The sequence below is a fragment of the Akebia trifoliata genome, chromosome 7 (assembly GCF_017979445.1).
Source record: "Akebia trifoliata isolate Shusen 1 chromosome 7, ASM1797944v1, whole genome shotgun sequence".
NCBI lineage: Eukaryota > Viridiplantae > Streptophyta > Magnoliopsida > Ranunculales > Lardizabalaceae > Akebia > Akebia trifoliata.
The window spans coordinates 28,703,316-28,714,376 of record NC_141381.1 but is presented as its reverse complement, the minus strand read 5'-3'; the positions used below and the strand labels follow the sequence as shown (position 1 = coordinate 28,714,376).

The 11,061-nt window shown below is 35.4% G+C and overlaps 1 protein-coding gene across 2 annotated transcripts; it reads left to right on the top strand.

The window, feature by feature from the left end:
- The first annotated feature begins 831 nt into the window (after positions 1–831).
- On the top strand, positions 832–8,519 carry LOC147398818 (U3 small nucleolar ribonucleoprotein). 2 transcript variants are annotated; one of them, XM_086448140.1, is made up of 13 exons: positions 832–1,571; positions 1,888–1,940; positions 2,568–2,688; positions 2,791–2,898; positions 3,039–3,176; positions 4,330–4,398; positions 4,514–4,555; positions 4,687–4,755; positions 7,103–7,174; positions 7,269–7,322; positions 7,442–7,583; positions 8,001–8,063; positions 8,166–8,519. In XM_086448140.1, exons 1-13 carry the CDS (start codon positions 903–905, stop codon positions 8,180–8,182), a joined length of 1,617 nt encoding a protein of 538 aa, XP_086304266.1. In that variant the 5' UTR covers positions 832–902; the 3' UTR covers positions 8,183–8,519. The 2 variants fall into 2 exon arrangements, with proteins under 2 accessions (XP_086304266.1, XP_086304265.1); XM_086448139.1 differs by having other exon boundaries at positions 2,788–2,898.
- The last annotated feature ends 2,542 nt before the right edge of the window (positions 8,520–11,061 follow it).

Here is an 11,061-nt window from a genome sequence, read left to right as displayed (position 1 = left end):
ATTGGGCATACATGGTCATTGCGGCAATTCAACTCCATAACCTTCTAGATTTCATGATAATACTATGATTTAAAAATAAAAACAAAAACAAAAGTAAAATAAGATTTAAAATTGTACTTTTGCGTTTGTTCATAATTTTGGGAGATAATAGATGTTTAAATTGAAGATGTTCAATTCTCCTTTCTCACACAAATTAGTCGTCTTTAATCTTATGATAAAATTATTTTTATTCTTGTTTCCTAAACTAAGAATAAGATAGGATATTTGGAGAAGTAGAACGGTTATTTTATTATTTTAGGTAGAAAAAAAAAAAAAAAACAAGAATTTAATTAGGTCTAATTTTTATTCAATTAAATAGACTCTTAGCCTAAAGGTTAATAGGTTGAAAATGCCATTTTTTCAAAGTAAATATCAAGAATAGCGACTAAGGTTGAAGACAAGGGCATTTAGAAAATAACAAAATTTTAAACTTTTTCAATTGATCTGTCCAACTATTTATAGTCACAAAATCTAACAGTAAAATTGACACCATTATCAAATGGACCCTTGGTCATATAACAAGTATGCTTACAATTTTACGATACCAATAATAAAGTGCAATTAGTAGGTTAAAATAGAGATTACAGAAAATAAGGTTATTTTTCTAAGTTTGGTGTGCAACGAGCTACTAGTGTTGCGCCACTAGCCGGTCCCGTTTGAAAATCAGGGGTATCTATGTTATTAACAAAAATGTTGAGGGCATGCCTAAATAAATATATGGAAAAAAAATATAAAGGCGCACGTATAAGTTATAACATACGCCAGCGGCGTACGTATAAGTTATAACATACGCCAGCGGCGCAGTACGCATCCCATGCAATATTTGATATCTCGCGCCACACTTCGCGAAAGAGCGAAGAAATATGGCGAACCCTAGCGAGGGAGGCTTAGCAGCTCTGCACCAACTGAAAACGATAGAGCCCCCTCTCTGGCTCTCACCATCTCCCGAACTCTCTCAAGCATCTCGAAAAGCTTCTCAGTACCTCTTCTCTTCTCTCCAGCCATTCTGCCCTAAATCCCCTTTCGATCGCCTCCTTGTCGAAGGTTTTGACGCCGAACAGATATGGCAACAGATTGATATTCAAACACAGCCTCTAGTTTCGAATCTACGACGTGATTTGAAGCGATTCGAGAGGAATCCTGAAGAAATTTCGAAGCTTTTCGGTGGAGAAATCGTCAAAAAAGTTGCAGAAGAGAAAAGGGAGGATTTTGAGAAGGAAAACGGGGGTTTTGATGAGGAAGATGGAGGAGACGAAGAATTTGAAGACATTGAAGATGAGGAGAATGAGGATTTTGATGAGGAGGATGAAGTGGAAGAAAAAGAAGATGAGGATGAAGAAGAGGGAGGTGATGGTGACGGAGGAATAGAAGATCGATTTTTGAAGATTAAGGAATTAGAGGAGTATATGGAGGACGATGAGGCACGGGAGTATGGGGTTTCGAAAGAGAAACACAATGGTCCTGAGGATGAGGACGAGGATGATGATGATGAAGAGGACGATGAAGATGACGACGATGATGAAGATGATGAGGTGAGAAGCTTATTGGAGCTCATGTCTTTCTTTTGTGCTAGGGTTTTAAAATTGTAAACTATCACAAATCACATTGATTGTTAGAATGATTGTTTGTAGAAAGATGTTAACTGCTGAAATACAGGGGAATTTTGACTTAGTTGGCCAGTCAACATTTTAGCAGGAAAATAAGAAGCTGTGGGTAATAGGGAATCTCTGCCTGATTTTAAGTTTTGGATTTCTATCAATGTGTTTGTATGATGTTGTTGTGCCACATAGATGCTTTTCTGCAATTATCAATGCTTTTCTCAGTCACATTATGTTTTTTTCCTTTCAGATGGGAGGTTTTGGTGATGATGGCGAAGAAGATGAAGGGTTGGAAAATGCAAGGTGCTTCTTTTACCCTTTCACTGGATGTTAAGTTCATAATTTCAGGAAGATTTATGTTTATTACTCCACTTTTCTTAGTTATCTTACTATTTGTTCTCCTCTGAGTTAACTAACTTGTGTATTATGAAACTAAAACATGAAACTTGAGTTGAATCAACCCTGGTTAGTGGTTACTTCCCAGGATATGGTGCAAGGAGTGAGTTAAAGTGGGAAAGATAGGTGAATTGTCACTGCATTTACCATATCTGTGACACTTACCCTTTTTTCTACAAAATTTTCATTTAAGTCTGTTGGACTCGATACATATTTTTTTTTGGAAAAGAACTTAAATTACTAAATAGGCTCTTGTTTTCAAGTAATATTTGCATAAAACAAGTCTGGGTTTACTTTGCTTTTGATATTTTCCCACTTGTTTGGGAGGTTTCATATTCTATACTTGCACTACATTGATTTGTATGATGCCATATCTTTCAATATTATGGTTTAATCTATATTCAAGTTGAGTCATGTTTTTCTGGTTTATCGAGGTCTAACACTGATTCGCATGTCTGTCTAAGTTGTAGTTAATGCTTTTTAATGCCAAATGTTCTTGGGGTGAGTCTCAGCTATGTCATCTGTTATTTTCAGGTATGAAGACTTCTTTGGTGGTAAAAAGAAAAACAGTACAAAAACCAAGCCCAGATCTCTTGATAAATCAGAAGACATGGACACTGACAGTGAAGAAGATACTAAGGGTTTTGACCATCAGGTTTATTATCATTACAGTAGGCATATTTATCACATTGGGAGATGAGATGCATCTAGTAGGGGCTGCATTTAATTTTTTTCTGTGTGGTTTCTTTTATAGAAGAAGGGAACTCTTTCTACCCATGAAAAACAAACTGAGAAGCTTCGCTCCAAAATAGAGCAGATGGAGAAAGCAAACATGGAGCCTAAAACATGGACTATGCAGGGAGAGGTACTCTAAGCCATTCCTAAGTATCTAGTGTTGTCTTTGAATGGAAGTTTATCCAATCACTATTATGTCCCATGTATCTGAACCAGTTTTATATATTTTTAGAAGTAGAGTAATCCTCATACTCAATTTTTTTATGGCAGGTAACTGCAGCTAGAAGGCCAAAGAACAGTGCATTAGAAGTTGATCTAGATTTTGAGCACAATGTGAGACCTGCGCCAGTAATCACAGAGGAGGTTACAGCATCCCTTGAAGATATAATTACAAAAAGGATTCTTGAGGTAAACTCGGAGTATATATATTATACGAAATACATTTTTCTCTTGAGACGTTACCCTTCTCGTAAGTCCTCTATGATGTCCATGCTTTTAGTCATTTACAGTGAGCGGGAAAGTATGATCCCTGATAATTATGTCATTATCAATATTTTGGTATGTAGTTATAAACATTCTAACTGAAATTGGTTAGGGAACACTATAGTTGTGGCTGTGAACCAAGACGGAAAATCTGAACTCAGTAAGGCCAGATGGCAATTATAGCACTAATGTTGTCAAAGGATCCGTGTGAGAGATGGGATTTCCGTAGGTGTCTTAGTGCCTTATGTGTTAAATTAGTGACATTAAACATACTCATATAACACTTGGTATTTCTTTTTCAATTTTTTTTTTTTTTGACAAGTAACACTTGGTATTTCTCTATTGCACTAATTCATAAAATTAAGATACTTTTTTCAATAATATAACAATTAGAAAGGTTTCCCCCTCTGCCATTCCTTTTGTGTCCCAACTTCACTAAAATTGAAGTCACCCATCTCAACAAGTAGAGTTTTTCTGACCTTCCCCTTTATGGCCTAAAATAAGCTGACCATGGATCCAAAACCAAGAATCAAGCTGTCAGATTGCTGCTCGAAAAATTTCCAGATGTTTGAATGAGAAACATTACTAGTTCAGTCGACCCTAATTTTTTGGGATAATGCTTTGATGATGGTTGGGATGGGTAGAGTAGGTCCTATTGCACAATTGTTTGCATGCACAAGGAATAAGAAAACCCATATTCATACTATCGGTAGCAGCAAAGATGCCATGATTTAAGTTTTCTTTCCTGTTGTAATTTATGAGGTGTTTTTAGTTAACTTTATAGTTATAAATTAACTTTTATATTTATAGCATCATTGTGGATTTGTCCATTGTTGTGCGGTACAAGCTACATCCTGAATCTTATGTCACCATTGTCCTCTTCCCCAGTGTTGTGTAAAGTTTCATTTTCACAACATTGGAGATTTACCTTGTTATTCATTTTGTATTATATTTAATGCTAGTTTGAATTTGGAAACTTTAGATCACCAAGTTTATATATAAGTTGGTTTCATGTGCTGTTTTTCTGGTTCATCACCAGGATTAGTGTGCAATAATGAATTATGCTGAAATATTTCAGGGGAACTTCGATGATGTTAAAAAAGCACCAAGTTTACCATCTAAAGCTCCAAAAGAAATTAAAGAAATGGTATGTATTGTTTACATGAGGTAGTAATTTTTCCCCAGGATGTAGATTCTTTGAAGTTTATACTTACAAAGATATGAAGTATTTTGCTCATTTTCGGTTTTTAAACATTTTGCAGGATGAGAACAAGAGCAAGAAAGGGCTTGCTGAGATATATGAGGTCAGCATATACTAACAATGTTATCATGTTGGCCATTGCCTGTGGGTTCTATTGTAAAATTCGCTCTACTTCTTTAAATCACATTTGTAATCTGTGAGCATGAATTTAAAAAACAATGTTTCTTTTTCCAGGAAGAGTATGTGCAGAAGACTGGTCTGGCATCGGCTCCACTGTCTTTCTCAGATGAACAGAAGAAAGAGGTATGAATTTTACTGTTTGGTCTCTGTCTTGACAATCCTTTTCCATCTGTAGCATCCACAATTATTCTTTACTTGCAAGCTACAAAGATTGTTGTTTCTAAATGCATTTATTTGCTGAGATGAGACATTCATATCTTAACAGATGTCATTAGCTCTTAAAGATGTATGGGATAGGGATTATCCCAAAAGCTTCTCAGTGCCCCCCTGTTCTCTATTCTCTTTTCAAATGCTTGTCGATGTAAATCAAAAGATGACTAACCAAGGGGTTAACATACTCTAGGAGCATTGTTTAATATGTTGTACTTTATTATTTTTCCCTTTTTTTGATGAGGAGACAGTTCAGGTTTCAAGGTGACTCACAAATGTTATATAGTATATATTAGTTCATATATTCAAATGTAGCAGTATATAATTCATAAGAAATAAACACAAATTTTCCCTATATCTAGGTAGATGCATGATATTTACTATTTAGTATCACAACGTTAATTGTACACTAAAGAAAAAATTAGGTTTTTTTTTTTTTTTTCCTGTAACATTATTTAAAGATTGAGGAGGATGTTGCCTGCAGAATAAGAGTTGGATGGTTAAAGTAGAGATGTGCTACTTGAATGTTATGTGATCAATGCATTCCAAACAATCTAATGAGAAATTTCATATCATGGATTAGATATACTTTATGGAACTAAGTATTTGGCGACTAAGAACAATATGTTAATAGATTGAGCATGCAACAAAGATGAAGATGACGAGATGGTTGCGTTGAAAGATAAAGGGATAAATGGAAATGAATCCATTGTAGACATGAGAAATTCACCGAGTGAACCTCAATACTACATTGGTTTTGGTGTCGCCATCATTCTTCTTTAGAAAATGGTGTAAATGGTATCCTGGTTAATTGTTTTAAAAATTTATTTTTTAAGCAATTAATGACTCTTGGAAATGGATAAAGAAACCAATCTACCTAATTAAAGTAGAGATGTGCTTCTTCTTGCTTGTTGTTCTTCTTGAGTCCTTAGTAATGCATTTATGTTAGGTCCCTTTTTGGAGAAGAGAGGGGAGAGAGAGAGTAAATGTATAGAAATTCTTGTAGAGTTTTAGGTTTAGAGGGTGGCTTGAGAGCATGAGTTGTGTTGAGGAAAAATGGGATTTATGTAGAGTTCAGGGATGATTTTATTGGGGTAAAATGGTCTAACTTTAAAAACAAATGGAAATGAATATTCTCTTATGTTTAAAGGTGCAAACCTTATTTTCTCAGATCTTCTTTCTCTTTTGTTCTTCTTCAAAAATAAATGGCCCTGCTTTTAAGGTTACCACCTAAGGTGGAGAGGGAAGGGTGCCTAACACCTTCTCTAACCTCTAACCGGATCCCTTACCTAGACTTTTGAGGTAGATTGGTTTCTTTATCCATTTCCAGAAGTCATTAATTGCTTAAAATATAAAATTTTAAAATAAAACCAGGTGACTATTCACACCCTTTCCTAAAAAAGAATGGTGGCGAGTCCAAAATCAATGTAGTATTGAAGTTCACTAGATGAATTTTTCATGTCTATAGCTTGGCAACTAAATGTTTTGAAAATTTATTTTTTAAGCAATTAATGACTCCATGAAATGGATAAAGATACCAGTCTACCCAAAGTCTAGGTAAGGGATCCGGTTAGAGGGAAGGGTGCCTAATAAAATAAATTTTCAAAACAATTAACCGAGTGACCATTCACACTTTTTTTCTAAAAAAGAATGGTGATGACTCCAAAACCAACGTAGCATTGAGGTTCACTCGGTGAATTTCTCGTGCCTACATAAATTCTTGAAAATATATGAGTATCCCTAATAGGTGATAAAACTAAGAGGGTCCATTGAGTTTGTTTGCCTATGTGCAATGAAGCTGATTACTGCCCTAACTAGAAGGAATGTTGAGATTGAGGTTTCTAAAATAACAGAAGAAAGACCCGAAAGAGTATGGATTGAGTTAGTGAGAGCAGATGTGAACACACTTGTAATAATGTAAAACATGACTTTAGATATAATTGAATGAGGAACACGATTAATTTTACGGATCTCAAATTTTTGGGGTAAGGCTTTGGTGGTAGTGGTGGTAGCAAGGGAAAATGCGAGGAGGGTGCAGTCGGTGTTCATTCACATTCATTATCGTATCTTCTTTGACTTATCTCTCTTTTTCTTTGTAATAAACAAGTTCATTGAGCGGTTTTAAATATTTTTGAGCTACAATTTTGATGTGGAGTATGCATGGAAATAAAATCTCATTATATTTTTTTGCTTTCATGTTCACACAAAAGATTTTAGGGAGGTTCATTTGCATAACCTTATGGTCTTTATCTGTGATCAGGCAAGTCTGTTATTCAAGCATCTCTGCTTGAAGTTAGATGCTTTGTCTCATTTCCACTTCACACCGAAGCCGGTATGCTCTTATGTTTTTAGTACTTTTTGGTGATGTTTACTTGAACTATCTAGGAATTTCCCAATACTAATATATCAGGTGCCTCCTTGAGCAGATTATTGAAGACATGTCCATACAAGCAAATGTTCCTGCTCTAGCAATGGAAGAGGTAATGAGGCCCCTCAATTTGTGTAAATTCTGAAAGTTCAGTTTTTTATTCTCTCGGATGGTATTGCTTAAAGACTATTCAGAAGTAACTTAATACAAGTGTTTTGTTCTTTATGGAAGATTGCACCTGTGGCAGTCTCAGATGCAGCTATGCTGGCTCCTGAGGAGGTGTTTGCTGGCAAAGGAGATATTAAAGAAGAAGTAGAGCTAACACAAGCAGAAAGGAAGCGAAGGAGAGCTAACAAGAAGAGGAAGTTTAAGGGTAAGTCTGGTTCTGTTCACTTGTTGTATTTAGCTACGAGGTTTTCCTTCCTATGAATCTATAGCCAGTATTGCACATGTGGAAAGGGTTGGTCGCACTTGGTTGTTCTTCCAAGTCAGAAACTCAAAATCAATCGAAACATGATTGCCAACTTTTTATTTATCACACATTCATCTGGGTGATCGAAGGATGTTCAGAACAGTCGAGAGAAAAAAACTTCTAGATTGATACAATTAAGTTGATCCATATTTCTTTGGCTTTGTTCATATTCTGATAATAATTATTAATTATTAGTGTTGGTTACTGCCAATGAATCCTTTTTACCCCATGCAATGGTTCATCTTTATACTATCTAACATTTGAGGTTGCCTTTTTTCCCATCTCAACTTTAATAATCAACAACATGTATGTTTGCAGCTGTGTCAGCTAAAAGTACGGTAAAGAAAGCTCAGGACAGCACAGTGTCGAATCATTCCAATGGTAAATCCATTTCTCTTTCCATAAGCTGTAGCCTTTGTTGTCTATTCTTTCAGGACTATTTAAATGATATTCCACACCTCATAACTATTCTAAAAATAATAGGCAAGGAGGAATCATGAGTACACAATGGGCAAAATCTTCTGCAGATCCTTTTGGCGTTGGCCAACCATTGCAGTCTCTCGGTAGACACTTTTCGAGCACCTTACATCTTCAGGGTTTGTGTACCTTGTGAATTTTTGATACTGCAGAGAGAATCTGAGTAGAACAAAGTGAGAGAGAGAGAGAGAGAGAGCTTCTAAAAGGATGATCGGAATCATGTAGAATTTTGGCTAATGTTGCTTCTTTGGGCGTTTTGTTGAAATTTTGGAATTACTAGTAAAGATGTTCGATTCTTTGCATTATTAATTTTGATCAGCTATTAGTGCATTATAATGTCTGTTACTCAATAATTTATTACATATGGGTATGTCAAGGAAAATAATGATTTGTCGAAAATATCTGTTGAGATTAGATCCATGTTTTGATATTTTGGGTTCACTCGGCATTATTTCTCTTTCTTTTTATATGTGCCTCAGGTGGAATTGTCTGTGCATATTCCAGCAAATGGTAATGCATCCCTTTTGAAAATTATTGTCTTGGTGGTTGGCTGTAAGAATCCCAATTCTCAATTCAATTATGCCTAATGTACATTTGAAATTCAATTTCCCTTCTTTATCATCCTTAACAATGAATCAAATCATCAAGAAAAATTACAACGCAAACTATTTTCTGACTTGAAAATTTTCTGTCTGTTCTTGGCTGATGTGGCAAGGGCATATAACCGTTTATCATTGCCTTCTGTATCTTGGAGAAAAAGATCTATGGTTCTGGGTCTTTATTGCATCAGCTGAGTAAAGATCGAGTGAAAATTTTTTAGTCAGAAAATCACGATTAAGATTAGAAACAAAAGACTGAACCACTTTTTATTTATTTATTATTTATTTTTTTTGAAAAGTATAATATATTGATAAAGGAAAAAATCAAATACAATGAGACCGAGAAAGTCTTACAAAGAGCAAGAAGGAAAAGTAAAGCATCAATGACTACAGATCGTTCCATCTAAAAATAAAATCATCAAAGGAAGGTCCCGCAAACTCTTTATATTGTTTTGATCAAATATACAGAGAGTCCAAAATCTCCAAAACACCTGTATACGAGCTTCTAATCTTAGTATTGAACATCCTATTGTTTCTCTCGTTCCAAACCTCTCAAGCAATTGCCGAGGAAAGCATAGCCCACAAAAGTTTTTTTTTTCTAGAATGGAAGTCATTATTTGCTCATTCAACTAACAGGGATGAAAATTTATGATGAAGGACCTAATAAATACGAAACAGACCAAGGAAATATGACAAAATATTGTAAGAGAATGAACAATTAATTAAAATATGATCTATAGATTCTTCATCCCTCAAATAAAGTGGACAGCAATTAGAGGTGATCCAACCTCGAACATTCAAATTATCCATCATGAGTATCCTACCAAAGGAGGCCAACCAAACGAAAAAAGAGATTTTAGAGGGAATAGGCTTATACCAAATGATAGACCCTAATAGAGATCGCTCTACACTTGGGTCGAGGCTCTCATAGAAGGATCTGACAAAGAATCTTGAATCTTTTGCCCTCTTCCATTCTCACCTATCATGTTCGCCCTCGTTGAGATGAACTGAGTGCAAAAGACCAAGGAAAGATATCAAATCGTTTAGCTCCCAATCATTAAAATTTTTCTTGAACCCCAAATCCTACATGGGACTAGAATCATTACGTATTAAACACTACTGGATAGAGCATTTCTTCTTAATAGAACAGGCGTACAATGATGGGAATTGAGTTGCTAGAGAAGATGTGTCACACCAACAATCCTCCCAGAATCTGATTCTATCTCCCATCCCCGTTTTGAATCTAATTCCTCTCTCAAAGTCCTCGCTCAACTTAAGAACCCATTTCCAAATACTACACCTATAAGAGCTTTTAACCTTGCTACTATACCAAACTAGCTTCCTCTCCCCGTACTTAGCCTTAATGACCTTTCTCCAAAGTCTCCTCCTCTCCTCCTTGAATCTCCAAAGTCATTTCCCTAAAAGTGTTTTGTTTGTTTATCTAAGCTCCCTAATTCCCAGCCCCCCAAGCACCTTCCACTTGATCAGGTGGTACTTCCTCCTACCACTCTTGTTATTTCACAAAAAATTTCTCATTAGCATTTCTAATCTAGTTTCTATGGACCTCGAAAGCGTGAACAACGAGAGAAAGTAAACTGGGATACTCAACAATGTTCTTTTAATCAAAGTTACTTTTCCTCCCTTTGACAGATACTTGGACTTTCACTTGCTCAACCTTCTCTCCAATCTTTCTATCTTTTTAACATGTGCATGCAAGAAAGTCAGAAGCTATGGTAGCTTCTTTCCAGTTATGGAAAATCATTAGTAACATTTGAACAAACTCGTTAGTCATTGGAAGAGAAAATGATCTTAAAATCACCTTATATTCAAACCTTCTGGGCTTCATATGCCAATCAAAAGGCACCTTATAATCCAAAACCTTTTGGGCTTCATATGCCAATGAAATTTATGGGCCTTGCCCGTTGACAATGTAAATGTATGGTTAAGATGCTACGAACCAAAGTTAGTTCCTTGATGAATGATCATGATTTATAAATTATTAATGAGTATTAAAGATGTACCCCAAGCATCTTTGGTTGGGGGGTAAACTCAATTGAATCTCTCAAACTCAATTGGGATGCCAAAAAAATCTATATATTTTTTTAATAATGCTAAAGTGATCTCAAGATTGTAACTCATATTATATGCCCCTCAACATAAAATAGTTATATTTAATTGTGGTATACGTACAATAATAATTGGTGTGGACCGTCTATCAAAGAAAAGTAAAAATTAAAATACAAAGATGGTACCTCACATTGCACATCCTGACATGAAAGTGTGTATGTGCGATATGAGGTACA

Coding starts and splice junctions, on each gene's coding strand:
- LOC147398818 (XM_086448139.1), top strand. CDS start 903: ATGGCGAACCCTAGCGAGGGAGGCTTAGCAGCTCTGCACCAACTGAAA. Junction 4,756..7,102: donor CAGATGAACAGAAGAAAGAG/GTATGAATTTTA, acceptor ATCTGTGATCAG/GCAAGTCTGTTATTCAAGCA. Junction 7,175..7,268: donor TCCACTTCACACCGAAGCCG/GTATGCTCTTAT, acceptor CTCCTTGAGCAG/ATTATTGAAGACATGTCCAT.